The sequence below is a fragment of the Trypanosoma cruzi genome, genomic scaffold (genome assembly GCF_000209065.1).
Source record: "Trypanosoma cruzi strain CL Brener 1047053516095 genomic scaffold, whole genome shotgun sequence".
NCBI lineage: Eukaryota > Euglenozoa > Kinetoplastea > Trypanosomatida > Trypanosomatidae > Trypanosoma > Trypanosoma cruzi.
Window position 1 is genome coordinate 43612 of NW_001849437.1, and position 16829 is coordinate 60440.

At 54.5% G+C, this 16829-nt stretch overlaps 8 protein-coding genes across 8 annotated transcripts, besides 11 other annotated features; all 8 read left to right on the forward strand.

The window, feature by feature from the left end:
• Positions 1-5994: part of a sequence feature (areas not merged during assembly with more than two copies in the genome that could not be assigned to a particular haplotype) that runs on past the window's edge.
• Positions 2658-3248, forward strand: Tc00.1047053509525.210 (uncharacterized protein; the record flags this gene model as incomplete). Its single annotated transcript, XM_815720.1, has 1 exon — positions 2658-3248. One exon carries the CDS (start codon positions 2658-2660, stop codon positions 3246-3248), a length of 591 nt encoding a protein of 196 aa, XP_820813.1.
• Positions 3903-4532, forward strand: Tc00.1047053509525.220 (mucin TcMUCII, putative; the record flags this gene model as incomplete). The annotated part of the gene is made up of 1 exon (XM_815721.1): positions 3903-4532. One exon carries the CDS (start codon positions 3903-3905, stop codon positions 4530-4532), a length of 630 nt encoding a protein of 209 aa, XP_820814.1.
• Positions 4604-4624: a sequence feature (AT_rich).
• On the forward strand, positions 5011-6291 carry Tc00.1047053509525.230 (mucin-associated surface protein (MASP), putative; the record flags this gene model as incomplete). Its single annotated transcript, XM_815722.1, has 1 exon — positions 5011-6291. One exon carries the CDS (start codon positions 5011-5013, stop codon positions 6289-6291), a length of 1281 nt encoding a protein of 426 aa, XP_820815.1.
• Positions 5995-6933: a sequence feature (heterozygous, Esmeraldo-like haplotype).
• Positions 6934-15259: a sequence feature (areas not merged during assembly with more than two copies in the genome that could not be assigned to a particular haplotype).
• On the forward strand, positions 8050-8763 carry Tc00.1047053509525.232 (uncharacterized protein; the record flags this gene model as incomplete). The annotated part of the gene is made up of 1 exon (XM_815738.1): positions 8050-8763. One exon carries the CDS (start codon positions 8050-8052, stop codon positions 8761-8763), a length of 714 nt encoding a protein of 237 aa, XP_820831.1.
• Positions 9905-10471, forward strand: Tc00.1047053509525.234 (mucin TcMUCII, putative; the record flags this gene model as incomplete). Its single annotated transcript, XM_815736.1, has 1 exon — positions 9905-10471. One exon carries the CDS (start codon positions 9905-9907, stop codon positions 10469-10471), a length of 567 nt encoding a protein of 188 aa, XP_820829.1.
• Positions 10252-10302: a microsatellite.
• Positions 10683-10739: a sequence feature (T-rich).
• On the forward strand, positions 10971-12113 carry Tc00.1047053509525.240 (mucin-associated surface protein (MASP), putative; the record flags this gene model as incomplete). The annotated part of the gene is made up of 1 exon (XM_815723.1): positions 10971-12113. One exon carries the CDS (start codon positions 10971-10973, stop codon positions 12111-12113), a length of 1143 nt encoding a protein of 380 aa, XP_820816.1.
• Positions 11196-11281: a microsatellite.
• On the forward strand, positions 14005-14682 carry Tc00.1047053509525.244 (uncharacterized protein; the record flags this gene model as incomplete). Its single annotated transcript, XM_815737.1, has 1 exon — positions 14005-14682. One exon carries the CDS (start codon positions 14005-14007, stop codon positions 14680-14682), a length of 678 nt encoding a protein of 225 aa, XP_820830.1.
• Positions 15260-15553: a sequence feature (areas merged during assembly that could not be assigned to a particular haplotype. This can correspond to areas where the two haplotypes were merged or to regions with more than two copies in the genome that were merged during assembly.).
• Positions 15554-15966: a sequence feature (areas merged during assembly that could not be assigned to a particular haplotype. This can correspond to areas where the two haplotypes were merged or to regions with more than two copies in the genome that were merged during assembly.).
• On the forward strand, positions 15696-16310 carry Tc00.1047053509525.250 (mucin TcMUCII, putative; the record flags this gene model as incomplete). Its single annotated transcript, XM_815724.1, has 1 exon — positions 15696-16310. One exon carries the CDS (start codon positions 15696-15698, stop codon positions 16308-16310), a length of 615 nt encoding a protein of 204 aa, XP_820817.1.
• Positions 15967-16672: a sequence feature (heterozygous, Esmeraldo-like haplotype).
• Positions 16673-16829: part of a sequence feature (areas not merged during assembly with more than two copies in the genome that could not be assigned to a particular haplotype) that runs on past the window's edge.

A 16829-nucleotide genomic window follows, 5' to 3' on the forward strand; every position in this document is an offset into this window, starting at 1 on the left:
ATCTTTGCGGAGGCATCTTACGAGCAGCTGAGCACCATATCCCGCGCGGCGGCCGTGGAAGCCCCAAAAAAGACATGGACACACGAAATGGAACAGGCCGAGTCCGCCGCCGAAGCAGCACACGAAGCACACACATTGCCTCACCTGGAGACAGCCTACTTTGAGCCGAATGTACCCGAAAAAAGGAGGAACGAAATCAAGCCTTACGCCGTTGCTCCGCTGTGCTTTTGGAAGCCCGCGCGAAAAAACGTGGAGCCTCACCCAGCCCGAGCTGGCGATATCTTCACGGCATGGCGGCGCCGCACCCTCATCCTCTGGAATCGGTTGTGCTCCGCACTGAACTTGACCGCGTATGCGCCCTGCCTCGGCAACAGGCAAATCTGCTTGTCCGTCATTTTGTGCGGTTTCACGTGCCGTACCGCCTTATACTGCTGCTGCTGCTCGCTGCACTCCTTTGGTTCCTGGTGGCTGGGAAATTGATCGGCCTTTCCCGCCGTATGAACTTGACGTGACCATCCGTGACTCTTTGCTTGGCTCAGCCCCCGGCCCCGACGACATGTTGAATGAATTCCTGCACCGTCTCGTGCCCGTCGCGTGTGGCACACTTAGAACGATGATCCACAACTCCTTCGCAAATGGCAGCCTGCGTGGCTCCTGGAAAATGGGAGACGCTATTCCTATCCCCAAGCCTGGGAAGGATCCATGCCGCCCAGAGAGTCACAGACCTATCACGCCACTCTCTGTTTTACCAAAGTTAACCGAAGGAGTGATTCACCGCCGTCTGTCAGCGTTATTGCCGCACCACCCACGTCAATTTCGGATTTACACCTTCGCGTTCTGCATCTGACGTGATGGGACTTGTTATCGACAAATTACTCGTGGATTGAATGAGTTTGGCATTGTGGAGTATGAGCGCCCTGGAGACGACGCCTCCACACGACACGCTCGTTGCCATCGCTCGCTCGTAGTTTTGATTGATTTTCCGACTGCGTTTGACACCACTGACCATGGGAAGTTATTCTGCATGCTTGACAGACTTCCGTGCCTTGGCCCTCGAACCAAACACTGGCTGCACAACTACCTGCGGGGCCGCTATGTTAGGGTATGCACTCGCGAACAGCACTCCCGGAAACAACTCGCCTCAGCTGGAGTACTGCAAGGCGGCGTCCCGGGACCCCAACTCTTCCTCTACTGTGTGGATGGTCTGCTGCGCCGCCTGGGCAACATCTACTCTGCCTCCGCATTCATGTACGCTGACGAACACACACTTGTTGCCTCAGGTGCGGACATCCATGCCTGTGCTGCGGCAATGCGACCGCTCTTGTCTCTTGTGGCCACATGGGCTGCCGAGCACAGCCTAAAAATCAACGTTGATAAGAGCGAAGCTGCTCTATTCTACATCTCTTCACACACACACGGTCTGACGAGGACATGGTCGATCTCCATCTTGTTAGCGGGAACCTACGTATTCAGTCATGCCCAGTGCGCTTACTGGGCAACACTTTCGATCGACTTCTCAATTTTGTTACGCATGCTTCCACCGCTTCAAAGAGGGCCATGCTACGCCGCTATCAGCTGCGTCTGGTCGCAGAGGCGGGCACGTCCCATCATCCCATGCGATCCCTTTTTGATTGGGTACGTTCATAGTGTGCTATTTCATAATGGCGAGGCAAGTGTCCCGTGACTCGCCCCCACTTACCTCCATAATATGGAAGTACGGTACCGCGACGGTAGCAAAACATTCTTTGCCTGAGCGCATCTACAGAAGACACATCTGTCTATTTGGAAGCCAATATTCTTCCGCTCCGTAAGATACTTTGGCGTCGTGCACTCACACAATACGAACGCTATATACGCTTCCATGATCACGAGGATTTGCGTTCCCTTATCTACTCGGAACCTATGCCGCCGTCCATGCATGGGAAGGCGGCGACATCGATCCGCTTCCGAGAGATGCTGTTATTAATGGATTGCCACGCGTCCGTGACATTATTGGGACACCCCACAACCACATTTGCGCGCCTCTTGCCCAACATCGAATTTTTCCCTGAGACACTGTGAACTGCAACAAAGTGAGATTTTATCAGCCACTGTTTGCCAAAGACGCCTCTGACGATGTCAGGCGCACGGCTTTTGATTCTACTCACTCCTCTTTGTGGGATTGTGGTTTTGAATTGTGGACGGACGGTTCTTTATTTCTCGCTGCACTCGCATCTGGATCCGCTGCGCTATTATATGACTCCACCACGACAAATGATCTCCCTGTGGAGGTACATTGTGCAGCAGCTGGCAGCCTCGCATGCTCATATAGGGCAGACTGCCTTGCGATCGAAAATGTTTTTAGACATCTCATACCTCCTTGTCTGGAAACATCCCAATCGCCCACACGAATGCTGGAGGAAACGGACTCCCTCTCGGCAATTGAGGCACCCCGCGTTGCCCACCGACCGTGCGAGACCGCGTTACTGAGTAAATTTGGATTATGCTGCTTTCCTTGGTGGAGCGAGGTCACCCTGTGGATTTTATATTTTCCCATCACACTGCGGTATTCCACGCAATGAGGCCGCCGACGACGAAGTCACGATTGCACGATCCCTCTTGCAGGAGTGCGTCACTGCCTGGCACGTGGACTTCCTTACCGCCGTCAAGAGGTTATAATGGAAGGATGTGCAGGAGGAAAAGGAAGCCGCGCACACCGCGTGACAGGCGCCTGTCGGTGTGGCAAGGACTCTATTCCTGGTGTTGACCCGGACATCGGTCCCCGAGTGGCGGCACTGCGCACAGGCGCGATGCGACTCCTGCCCACTCTTCGACAGGCCTGCACGCGCCCTGCGGATCACAAGGAACCCTCTGTGTCGGTGGTGCCGTCCCTCCCTGACTGCGGTGACCGGCCCGCCTCTGCCTCCGCCGGAACCTCTTCCCGACGTGAGCACCGCAACTCCTTGCCGACCAGCGAGCGGCGGATTGACGTCCTCCTGCCCAACCTGCAGCAGAGTGCACTTGTCCGTCCACAGTATGAGGGCACATGCCGGACGTGCTCAGCCTGGCGTTATAATAGTTGGAGAGGGCCTCCCATGCGGATGCCACAATGGCGCCACCGTCTTCCTAACAGGTGCCTCACGCGCAGTTCGCCATCGAAAATGCCAAGCATGCCAGCAGGCAAGACACGCAGGAAGCACAAACGCGGGTACTCGAGATGGACCAGGCTCTTCCGCCACCGCCTCATCACAGACGCCACGGGCTGCTGATCCCCCGACGGACCACGGGAGACTGTGCCTCATCCACTGCGGGAATGCCCTCGTCGTTGGGAACTGGGACTGCGACTGTTTGTGACTGCCCAGCCCGCACGACGGCCCGTTTGCGACGGAATACCTGCCACTTTTGTACGGACGTTTTTTGCGCTAATCACTCGTTATTGTGGCAGCATACAACCAAAACAACATAACAAGTTGCTTTGTGATGGATATTGGCTGCACTTCCCGTGGACCAACAATCCACGTGGTGTGCGTGGATCTCCTTTTTATTGTTACTTTGCTTTTGTGTTGCTGTGTGCGCTGCACCTTCTTGTGTGTGTGCGTACCCTCCGTGAGGGGTGCCGACACGACGGACCGCTCTCGCCGCATGTACATGCGGTGGAGCCTTGTGTGCCTCTCCTGTTTGCTTCTCCCTCTTCCATCTGTGTGTTGTGTTGCGGCAGGGCTGTGTGTGTGTGTATGCCTGCTGCCGTGGATTGGAGTGTGTGTCGTGCGTGGTGTGCGGCGTACGGTGCATGCCTGGCTGCTGCCCTCTCCTCATGTGGTGTGCCCTCTGTGTGTGTCTGCTGCACCTCTCGTCTCCCCTGTTGCTCTCCATGTCCCTCACTGTGCAGATCAGCTCCACACCACTGAACGACCACACTCACGATGATGATGACGTGCCGTCTGCTGTGCGCCCTGTTGGTGCTTGCCCTGTGCTGCTGCCCGTCCGTGTGCGCGACAGAGATTGAACCGGTTGAAGATCCTTCCCAGACGACCACGACGAAGCCCACGACAAAGGCTCCGGTCCCTAATGAGAAGAGTATGCCTGAATCTAATACGAACTCCGTCAGTCTACCCTCCTTTCCACCAGCAGCACAACCACAGGAGACCGGTCAGCCAATATTCTCAAGTAATGGGTCCGCTGCGGAGCAGGGAACAGGATCTACCAGTACGGGAACGAAACCAAATGAGGTGTCCAATACGTTACAGGCAGATGCTAATAAGGGTACGACAAGGTTACCCAGTGACAAGACACTATCCGAGGAACGGGCAAATAGGGTGTCTGAAGATTCTACCGAGACGACCACCACTACCACCACGACAAAGGAACCAACCACGACGACCACCACTACAACACATGCACCAAGTACTACGACTACAGAGGCGCCGGCTGTGTCGACCACCCGCGCACCGTCACGTCTTCGCGAAATCGATGGCAGCCTCAGCAGCTCTGCGTGGGTGTGTGCCCCGCTGGTGCTCGCCGCATCCGCGCTGGCGTACACCGCTCTGGGCTGAAGAATTGCGTGCGGGCTGTGCGTGCCAGCACCCAACCGCGGGGATTTGTGCGCGTGTGTTGTGGCTCACTGTATAAAATAATAAAAAATAATGATTGTGTTTTGCTTCACTTGCTTCTGCTGCCGTGCTGTGTGCTCCGCGTTGTGCCCCGCATCCGTCACGTTGAACGCATCGCGGACACACTCATAAGCATGCGCACTGGAGCCCTGGGGTTGTTTTTCTTTTCTTTTTAATTTCTGTTTTTTAATTATTGTTTTTTATTGCTTTTTAAACTCCTGGTTTGCGGTGCGGTGTGCGAGCTCAGCAATCGTACTGATTCCATCTGTCTCGTGGTGTGTGCGCTGCTGCTGCTGGGGTGCTGCCATTTGTTGCTGTGCGGTGGCTGTGCGTGGTGTAGCGGCTGTGTCTCTCTTTTTGCTTCCCTCTCTGTTGACGGGGAGTCACTTTTGCTGAAGGCTGCATGCAAGTGACAGGAGTGATGGCGATGATGACTGTCCGTGTGCTGCTGGTGTTTGTCCTCTGCGTGCTGTGGTGCGTGTTTTCTTCGGTGTCGGCCGATGCCGGGGATGATTGTGGGGATTCCGGCCAAGCTGTCGTTGGGAGTGTTGGTCAACCTTCTTCCCCAGTTGGGGGTCATGGCGATAATGGAGTTGTCACTGATGGAAGTTCTCTGAGCAGTGGAAGTCACTTGCCGGGTTCTGCTCCTACGGGTGGCAAACCCCCACTTCCCGGTGTTGGTGAGGGTGTGGGTTTAAATGAATCTAAGGATGCCTTAACTCTTGCAAAAGAGGGGCGTGAAGTCGTACAGGATCAGCATGAATTAGTGCCTCAAGTTTCGCATCACACTGATGCGGGAACAGGAGGGAAAGGCGATCTCAATGCGCCAGAACAGTCGCCCAACGCAAAAACGGAATTAGAAGATGGTGGTGGTGTTTGTGGTGATGATGCTGCAGCTGCGGAGGGTGAAGTAAAAACCACCGTGAATGAAGGACAATTGGGCGGATCTTCCACGAGCGACAGCCATCCACCAGCAGCAGACCGAGGGTCGAGGGAGCAGGAAGGCACAGTGGAACAAGCAGCATCAACAGCGGCATTGACGCCAGTGGTGGGGCGAGAAACACCACCTAAGGGGGACACAAACGAGGACTCACCGGAGGATAAAGCCGCAACTGGCGCAGGTATCACACAAGATATACCAGCTGTCAGTCAGCAACAAACACATTCTTCATCCACCTCTACAACTGGAAATGGTCTGACTTCCACTCTAGGAAAAGGGCGCGCTCCGGAGGACATTTCCAGCAATAACGAACGATCCGGTAAAGCACTACTGCAAGAAGGAGCGGAACATGAAACTGTTGCTGGCAGCCAATCGCAAACAATACCAGCAGCCACCGCCCGTAACACACTTGGCACAACCCTTCCTGGCGACAGCGACAACAGCACCACGATAACTACAGCCGTGCGGTCTGACACTGGCACAGAAGGCACTCGAACCAGCAATCATCCGAACCGACAATCCATTGAAGGCGCCACATCACCCGGCATGAATTCCGATGGTGAAGCTGCATCAGCCAAAAAATATGATACGGTATCTCAGAGTGCAGGATCCTCAACAGCGCCAACCACAAACAACAAAACACGTGACACAGCTTCTCATGGCAACAGTGACAGCAGCACCGCGGTCTCCCACACCACCTTCCCTCTTTTGCTTCTTGTTGTTGTTGCGTGTGCGGCTGCTGCTGCGGTGGTGACCGCGTGAGAGTGAGTGAGAGAGCGCCGTGCACCGCCCGCACACACACTCGTCCTTCACTCACTCTCTGTGTGTGTCCCCTTGCATGGACTCTCGCCCTCACCTCACCCCACGAAGCACACACATAATGTACCCATTGTATATATTGCATGCACACCCATGCAGGCCCGTTGGTGCTCTCTTTTGCACGACACGCACCGCTGCCGTCCTGCGTGGCTGCATGGGCGGAGCACCGTAACTGTTTCTGTTTTGTTTTTGTTGCATTGAGTGGGCGACCTCTCTCTCTCTCTCTCCCTGTGTGTGTGTTTTGCTTTACGGGGGCAATGAGAGTGTGTGCGCTGGTCGTCCCACGCTTCGGCTTTTTCTTTTGTTTTCTGTTTTTCTTCTTTGAGTCTCTGCTTGTGTTGTGGGTGCACGCACCGATTGCACTTTTATTGATTTGTGGGTTGCTTTTTGGACGCCTGATTTTTTTTTTTTGCATTCTTATACGGTTTCTCTCTTGTTATTGGTGTGTCAGCCCCTTGTGGCTTTGGCAAGCCACCAATTGCTCTCCTCCAAATACACCTTGCGTCAGTGGGTCCACGTCACTCCGCGGCCTGCAGCGCTTCTTGTGCTGCTGTTGATTTTGCCTGCGATGTGATTTGCCGGCGGATGTCTTGCTGTCAGCCTGACGTATCCCTGTTTTCTTGTCGATGTGGTGCCTGCCGACAACGCGCGGCAACTCCGGTTGTGGTGAGGGTCGTGCGTCTCAAAGCGCAGGATGCGTCGCAGGTGTGCAGCCTCGCTTGTAAGCACCGATGGGTGTCTGTCCCCGTGAAGACGTCATCAACGGCCCCGGATGACAGCAGGTGGCACTGCGGCATTTTTTATTGTTCCACAGCGACTTTATTGGACGGTACTTTTGCTTTGCAGCTCTTGGGGCGTTTGTGGGAGAAGGTGGAGGGTTGAGGGCATGAGGACTGAATTCATTTGAGCGGCTGCGTTCCGTTGACTTGCGGCCTGTCGTGGCACTCTTTTGGGGTCTGGCCGCCCGTCTCTTTTTTTGCTTTCCACCGCAGCACGTGGAGGCCACTGATCCGAGGAAGATTTGTTTGACCAAGTGTGAGCCGCTGCCGTGCGTGGTGCATGGAGTGACGACTACTTCTGTTTGGCGTGTCGCGGTGCGTCGGAATGATGTTTGGATGACTTGTGAGGGGTGTTGTTTGTAGTTTTTTTGTCTTCTCTGGTGGAGCCGACATGTGTGCGGGGATTGTGGCATTGCTGGCTGACAGTTCCCCGTCACTTTTCAGCATTCCTGGATGTGCTGAGGAATGACGGCTGGCGCCCAGCGTGTTGTTGCTGCTGGTGGGAATAAGTGCATCGGGAATAGGCCATTTTCTCTTTTCCGTGCTGGAGCCGATGAACTGGCACGAGGGCACCGGCTGCAGGCTGCTTGCCAGCACGTGTGAGCAGCGGATGCATGCACACACAGACGCTCATCGCGATAGCTTGTGCGATCACAGTGGCCTTTTGTGGCGTGCTTTTATGGACGTCAGTCCATCGAAGAATGTGTGAAGCAAACGGCTGCCTGCACACGAGGAAAATAAGTGCGTGCACTGTGCCGTGTTTCAGCGTCGGTGGCAGAGCGGCAGGAGGCCCGTGCTGGCAACTGAGATCTTTGCGTCGCGAGGGATGTCGGTGTTGATTTTGGATTGTCGAGGGTGAAGTGATTTTGCTGCTGCCCGTGTGTGTGGCCACTCCGGCAGAGGGCGGACACAAACGGGAGGGATGCAGGCGCTGCGTGTGTATGTGCAGGTGCCATGCAACAACGTCACAACAAACATGCTGCGACTCGGTGACCTTCACATCGTTGTGGTCCTCACGAACAGCCCAGGCACGGCACACATCGATGCACTTAGTGGACGGAGTGAGGCATCTTTTGAGGCGCTGCAGGGAACAGAATGTGTTGACGCAGCCACGACGTGCATGGAGTGTCACGATGGCACAGTCAGCTGCGGCTGGTGGAATATTTACTTCTCGGAGGCAACAGAGAGAGAGAGAGACCCGCTGCACCTGCTGCTGGCGTCGTTGCTGCCTTTTGTGGCCTCCCATGCCGATTATTGTCTGTCCGCTGATCATGGGTGGCATGCCTCCACTAGTGACGTCCTCTGCAGGCATTTCACAGCACCAGTGAAACACACGTCACGTCGCATGCTTTGGCTGTGGATGTGGTGTCGTGCATGCAGCCGGCATTATTTTGCCCGACTCCTTTTCACTGCTCTGCGACAAATAGATGCGTCGCCGCCCGAGTCATTCACTGCAGCTCCGTGTGTGCTGTGCTGCCAGCACAAGACTCTCTTGTTGTCTGGCGCCTGGCTGACAGTCAAACACCACTGCGTTGGGACATGCAAGGATGTGGACTGCCGCTCACGGTGTTGGGCACCGCTGTTTGGATGCGGCAGCCACACGAGCGGATGTATTGTGGCACAATCAAATGCGTGAAATACGCGGAGTCACAGCGGCTGCAATAATATTGACGGTGTGGCACCACGGGGAATGTGTGAGGGGGTGATGCATGATGAATCACAGTGGGCGGCATGCGAGGGAAGTGCACCGCGACGGAGCGTCACCCCGCCCTCAGCCTGCAGGGGAATGTGCACCCATAAGAATATATGGACGAGACACCACCAAACAGACATGCCCTTCCATGCACCAATAAATAGGAGCGAAGGTGCGTTCTGGTGCGTGGGAGTCCACTCACTTATTATTTATTTCCACCGCAATAAACGGTGAGGAATCATGTGCCACAGCAACGAAAGAATAAATAAAAACATCTATTGCAGCACCTTACCAGCGAAAAGCAGGAACAACACAAACCGAATTATTGGCTGCACCAACACAAGAAAAAAATGCACAAGAAGGAAAAAAAGAAATTGTGTACCCTGCAGTAATCCCAACACACGACCCAGGCATGAAGATTTATCCTCTGGAAAAACAAAACAAAACGAACAAAACAACATGTGCGGACATTTGCCAACATCCAAAGAGAAACACAAATAAATGGTTGCTTGCATTATTACATTCCTTGCGCTTATTTTTGAGTGTGCGTCTGCTGCTGCGGTGGTGGCCGGGCCTGCATGAATTTGAGTACGCCGGATGTGGACGAAGGCCTACTGCAACAGAACAAGTTGCTTTGTGATGAATATTGGCTGCACTTCCCGTGGACCAACAATCCACGTGGTGTGCGGGGATCTCCTTTTTATTATAGTTACTTTGCTTTTGTGTTGCTGTGTGCGCTGCGCCTTCTTGTGTGTGTGCGTACCCTCCGTGAGGGGTGCAGACACGACGGACCGCTCTCGCCTTATGTACATGCGGTGGAGCCTTGTGTGCCGCTCCTGTTTGCTTCTCCCTCTTCCATCTGTGTGTTGTTGTTGCGGCAGGGCTGTGTGTGTGTGTGCCTGCTGCCGTGGATTGGAGTGTGTGTCGTGCGTGGTGTGCGGCGTACGGTGCATGCCTGGCTGCTGCCCTCTCCTCATGTGGTGTGCTCTCTGTGTGTGTCTGCTGCACCTCTCGTCTCCCCTGTTGCTCTCCATGTCCCTCACTGTGCAGATCAGCTCCACACCACTGAACGACCACACTCACGATGATGATGACGTGCCGTTTGCTGTGCGCCCTGTTGGTGCTCGCCCTGTGCTGCTGCCCATCCGTGTGCGCGTCAGAGGATGAGCCTGAAGCTGCCGTTTCTTCCCCGACGAACACGGAGAACACAACTCCGGCATCACCCTCGACACCTGCTCGGAAAGGTAATGTGTCGGGCGCGGAACGTGGAAATACTGCAGGAACGGGAGGTGGTACGACCGATCCGGAACAGCAATCAAGTGATACTCCCAATAATGTACAAGAAAAAAGTGCTGAAGGTACGAAGGAGCAACAAATTCGCAATGAACCATCCACAGAACAAGCAATTAAGAATGTCGATGATTCTGCCGAGACGACCACGACGACGACCACAACAAAACCACCGACTACGACAACCACGACCAATGCGCCAGAGGCACCAAGTACTACGACTACAGAGGCGCCGGCTGTGTCGACCACCCGCGCACCGTCACGTCTTCGCGAAATCGACGGCAGCCTCAGCAGCTCTGCGTGGGTGTGTGCCCCGCTGGTGCTCGCCGCATCCGCGCTGGCGTACACCACTCTGGGCTGAAGAGGTGTGTGCGGGCTGTGCGTGCCAGCACCCAACCGCGGGGATTTGTGCGCGTGTGTTGTGGTTCACTGTATAAAATAAAAGGAAATAATGGTTGTGTTTTGCTTCACTTGCCTCCGCCGCCGTGCTGTGTGCTCCGCGTTGTGCACCGCATCCGCCACGTTGAACGCATCGCGGACGCACTCATAAGCATGCGCACTGGAGCCCTGGGTTTGTTTTTCTTTTTTTAATTTCTGTTTTTTTATTTATTGTTTTTTTATTGTTTTTTAAGCTTCTGGTTTGCGGTGCGGTGTGCGAGCTCTGCAATCGTACTGATTCCATCTGTCTCGTGGTGTGTGCGCTGCTGCTGCTGGGGTGCTGCCATTTGTTGCTGTGCGGTGGCTGTGCGGTGGCTGTGCGGTGGCTGTGCGTGCTGTAGCGGCCGTGTCTATCTTTTTGCTTCCCTCTCTTTTAAAGGGGAGTTACTTTTGCTGATGGCTGCACGTAAGTGACAGGAGTGATGGCGATGATGACTGGCCGTGTGCTGCTGGTGTGTGCCCTCTGCGTGCTGTGGTGCGGTGCCGGCGGTAGATGTGACGAGGAGGGGACAGCAGCTCGTGGGAGTGGTGGTGGACCTCCGCTGGCATCAAAACAACCTGAAACGCCTCGAGTAGGCTCCCAAGATGTAAAAAATGGAGTAACCGTTGCTAAAGAAAATGTAATACCCACACTTCCCCTTCCTATAGATGGGGATGCGGAAGTTGATGAAGATGAAGATGATGACGACGATGATAATGATAATGATGCAGATGGTGAAGAAGAAGATAATGAGACGGGTGAGTCAAAAGAAAAAAGTACTGAAGGGCAGATTAATAAAGGAGGAAAAGTTCCACCAGACTCAGATTCCAGGGAAAAGAATTTAATTGGAAGCAGGCAGGAAAAAGGCCAGTCAATTGTACCTGCAGGGGACATTTCTCATTCCAAAAGTCAGGAATCAAATGCCAATTCTACGCAAACGGAAGTTGAAGGAAAGAAGGACGCCGACAAGAGACCACCATCAGCAGAGAACGTACTCACAACAGTTAACGGAGAGAACACACTGCCTGAGGGCATTGCGGGAGGAAATCCTCCATCGCCTCCAGAAGACAGTGTTGCTTCCCGTGAAAAGGATGGCGAAGACACCACGAGTGAAGACGAGAAAAATGTTCCGTCGCCAGAGTCCGCAGCCACACCACAAAGCCCCCGAGACGAAGTCTCAGAAGGGACTGGAGAAGATACAAAAGCAACGACAGTAACCACAAATACAACTGATACGACGAATACACAAAACATTGACGGCAGCACCGCGGCAGCTACAGTTGTGCAGCCTGAAGATGGAGTTGAAAGTGATCCGGCAAACAATGATTTGAGCCCACCATCCACTGAGGTCGCCGCACAGCTCAGCATGACTCCTGATGCTGAAGGCGCATCAAACAACGAGGAGAATACTGACACTCAGAGTGCAGGAAATCCTAATGTAACAATCGCTACCGCCACTCAAACAAATAATACGGCGAAGCCTAGCGAAAGTGACGGCAGCACCGCGGTCTCCCACACCACCTCCCCTCTTTTGCTTCTTCTTGTTGTTGTGTGTGCGGCTGCGGCTGCGGTGGTGGCCGCGTGAGAGTGAGTGAGAGAGAGCCGTGCACCGCCTGCACACACACTCGTCTTTCACTCACTCTCTGTGTGTGTCCCCTTGCATGGACTCTCGCCCTCACCTCACCCCACGAGGCACACACATAATGTGCCCATTGTATATATTGCATGCACACCCATGCAGGCCCGTTGGTGCTCTCTTTTGCACGACACGCACCGCTGCCGTCCTGCGTGGCTGCATGGGCGGAGCACCGTAACTGTTTCTGTTTTGTTTCCATTGCATTGAGTGGGCGACCTCTCTCTCTCTCTCACCCTGTTTGTGTATGTGTGTGTTTTGCTTTACGGGGGCAATGAGAGTGTGTGCGCTGGTCGTCCCACCTGTTGCTGCGCGTCCCCACTGCTGGGTGGACGCCCCCACGCTTCGGCTTTTTGTTGTTGGTATTTTTTATCCTCTGCCTGTGTTGTGGTTGAGTGCACCCATCCTACTTTTTTTGATTGCTGGCTTGCTTTGACTGCGGACGCCTGATTCCTCTTTGTGTGTTCCCACATTGTTTTCTTTCTCCTTCTAAAAGTGTCAGCCACTCGTATCCTTGTAAAGCCACCACGTCTTTTTCTTTTCCACATACGCCGTGCGTCAGTTGATCCACGGCACCCCACGGTATGCAGCGATTCTTGTGTTGCTATTGATGTTGCCTGCGACGTGAATTGCCAGCGGGTGCTTTGCTGCCACCCTGACGTATCCTCTGATTCCTTGACGATGTAGGGCGTACCGACGGCGCGAGGGCGTCTGTGGTGCTTGTGAGGCACGTGCGTCTCAAACCGTATGATGCGTCGCAGGTGTGCAGCGTCGTTTCGAAGCACCAATGGGCGTTTCTACTCATCATGGCGTCCACAACGGACCCGGATGGCAGCAGGAGGCACTGCGATTCCTCCTGGTCTTGCACAGCGACTTTCTTGGACGGCGCGCTTGATTGGCAGCACTTGGGGCTTTTGTGGGAGAAGGTGGGAGGTTGAGGGCATTAGGACGGAATTGTTTTGAGTGGCAGCGTTCCGTTTACTTGCGGCCGGTCGTTGCACTCTTTTGTGGTCTGGCCGCTCGTCTCTTTTGTTTACTTCCCGTCGCAGCACGTGGATATCACTGATCCGAGGAACAGTTGTTTGACCACGTGTGAGCTGCTGCCGTGCGTGGTGCATGGACTATTTGATTGTGTGGGGAGGTGCATGGAGTGACGAATACTTCTGTTTGGCGTGTCGCGGTGTGTCGGAATGATGTTTGGAAGACTTGTGAGGGGTGTTGTTTGTAGTTTTTTTGTCTTCTCTGGTGGAGCCGACATGTGTGCGGGGATTGTGGCATTGCTGGCTGACAGTTCCACGTCACTTTTCAGCATTCCTGGATGTGCTGAGGAATGACGTCTGGCGCCCAGCGTGTTGTTGCTGCTGGTGGGAATAAGTGCATCGGGAATAGGCCATTTTCTCTTTTCCGTGCTGGAGCCGATGAACTGGCACGAGGGCACCGGCTGCAGGCTGCTTGCCAGCACGTGTGAGCAGCGGATGCATGCACACACAGACGCTCATCGCAATGGCTTGTGCGATCACAGTGGCCTTTTGTGGCGTGCTTTTATGGACGTCAGTCCATCGAAGAATGTGTGAAGCAAACGGCTGCCTGCACACGAGGAAAATAAGTGCGTGCACTGTGCCGTGTTTCAGTGTCGATGGCAGAGCGGCAGGAAGCCCGTGCTGGCAACTGAGATCTTTGCGTCGCGAGGGATGTCGGTGTTGATTTTGGATCGTCGAGGGTGAAGTGATTTTGCTGCTGCCCGTGTGTGTGGCCACTCCGGCAGAGGGCGAACGCAAACGGGAGGGATGCAGGCGCTGCGTGTGTGTGTGTGCAGGTGCCATGCAACAACGTCACAACAAACATGCTGCGACTCGGTGACCCTCACATCGTTGTGGTCCTCACGAACAGCCGAGGCACGGCCCACACCGATGCACTTAGTGGACGGAGTGAGGCATCTTTTGAGGCGCTGCAGGGAACAGAATGTGTTGACGCAGCCACGACGTGCATGGAGTGTCACGATGGCACAGTCAGCCGTGGCTGGTGGAATATTTACTTCTCGGAGGCAACAGAGAGAGACCCGCTGCACCTGCTGGCGTCGTTGCCGCCTTTTGTGGCCTCCCATGCCGATTATTGTCTGTCCGCTGATCATGGGTGGCATGCCTCCACTAGTGACGTCGTCTGCAGGCATTTCACAGCACCAATGAAACACACATCACGTCGCATGCTTTGGCTGTGGATATGGTGTCGTGAGTGCAGCCGGCATTATTTTGCCCGACTCCTTTTCACTGCTTTGCGACAAATAGATGCGTCGCCGCCCGAGTCATTCACTGCAGCTCCGTGTGCTGTGCTGCCAGCACAAGACTCTCCTGTTGTCTGGCGCCTGGCTGACAGTCAAACACCACTGCGTTGGGACATGCAAGGATGTGGACTGCCGCTCACGGTGTTGGGCACCGCTGTTTGGATGCGGCAGCCACACGAGCGGATGTATTGTGGCACAATCAAATGCGTGAAATACGCGGAGTCACAGCGGCTGCAATAATATTGACGGTGTGGCACCACGGGGAATGTGTGAGGGGGTGATGCATGATGAATCACAGTGGGCGGCATGCGAGGGAAGTGCACCGCGACGGAGCGTCACCCCGCCCTCAGCCTGCAGGGGAATGTGCACCCATAAGAATATATGGACGAGACACCACCAAACAGACATGCCCTTCCATGCACCAATAAATAGGAGCGAAGGTGCGTTCTGGTGCGTGGGAGTCCACTCACTTATTATTTATTTCCACCGCAATAAACGGTGAGGAATCAGGTGCCACAGCAACGAAAGAATAAATAAAAACATCTATTGCAGCACTTTACCAGCGAAAAGCAGGAACAACACAAACCGAATTATTGGCTGCACCAACACAAGAAACAAATGCACAAGAAGGAAAAAAAGAAATTGTGTACCCTGCAGTAATCCCAACACACGACCCAGGCATGAAAGTTTGTTCTCCGCAAAAACAATAACAACATATGCAGACATCTTCCACCCTCCAAAAAAAAAACACGAATAAATGGCTGCTTTATTTCATTCCTTGCGCTTAACTTTGCGTCTGCTGCTGCTGCTGCGGTGGTGGCTGCGCTTCCCGTGGACCAACAATCCACGTGGTGTGCGGGGATCTCTTTTTTTATTGTTACTTTGCTTTTGTGTTGCTGTGTGCGCTGCACCTCCTCTTGTGTGTGTGCGTACCCTCCGTGAGGGGTGCCGACACGACGGACCGCTCTCGCCTTATGTACATGCGGTGGAGCCTTGTGTGCCGCTCCTGTTTGCTTCTCCCTCTTCCATCTGTGTGTTGTGTTGCGGCAGGGCTGTGTGTGTGTGTGCCTGCTGCCGTGGATTGGAGTGTGTGTCGTGTGTGGTGTGCGGCGTACGGTGCATGCCTGGCTGCTGCCCTCTCCTCATGTGGTGTGCTCTCTCTGTGTGTCTGCCGCACCTCTCGTCTCCCCTGTTGCTCTCCATGTCCCTCACTGTGCAGATCAGCTCCACACCACTGAACGACCACACTCACGATGATGATGACGTGCCGTCTGCTGTGCGCCCTGTTGGTGCTCGCCCTGTGCTGCTGCCCGTCCGTGTGCGCGTCAGAGGATGAGCCTGAAGGCTCTTCCAAAACGACCACGAAGAATACAACACAGCCACCAGTTACTAATGACAAGGCTAATATTCAAGCTGTTGGAAAAGTCGCCGGTCAATCGTCCCTCCAACTAGAGGGAGTGCAGGGGAAAGGTCACTCAGGACCGTCTGCACTACCAGTGACTAATCCGGCTGTGAAACCAGAAGATGACGGAGCGGGACAGAGTGCGACCGGTACTTCACAGGCAGCTGGTAACGATGGTACGACAGGGTCACAAGGTAGCACGGGACAACCCGCGGATCAAGCAAATGGGAATGCCGAAGGTGGTGTTGACACGACCACTACGACCACCACAACAAAGGCACCAACCACGACGACCACCACTGCGCCAGAGGCACCAAGTACTACGACTACAGAGGCGCCAGCTGTGTCGACCACCCGCGCACCGTCAGGTCTGCGCGAAATCGACGGCAGCCTCAGCAGCTCTGCGTGGGTGTGTGCCCCGCTGGTGCTCGCCGCATCCGCGCTGGCGTACACCGCTCTGGGCTGAAGAGGTGTGTGCGGGCTGTGCGTGCCAGCACTCAACCGCGGGATTTGTGCGCGCGTGTTGTGGTCCACTGTATAAAATAAGAGGAAATAATGATTGTGTTTTGCTTCACTTGCTTCTGCTGCCGTGCTGTGTGCTCCGCGTTGTGCCCCGCATCCGCCACGTTGAACGCATCGCGGACACACTCATAAGCATGCGCACTGGAGCCCTGGGTTTGTTTTTCTTTTCTTTCTAATTTCTGTTTTTTAATTATTGTTTTTTATTGCTTTTTAAACTTGTGGTTTGCGGTGCGGTGTGCGAGCTCTGCAATCGTACTGATTCCATCTGTCTCGTGGTGTGTGCGCTGCTGCTGCTGGGGTGCTGCCGGTGTGCGTGGTGTAGCGGCTGTGTCTATCTTTTTGCTTTTCCCCTCTGTTTAAGGGGAGTTACTTTTGCTGAAGGCTGCACGTAAGTGACAGGAGTGATGGCGATGATGACTGGCCGTGTGCTGCTGGTGTGTGTCCTCTGCGTGCTGTGGTGGCG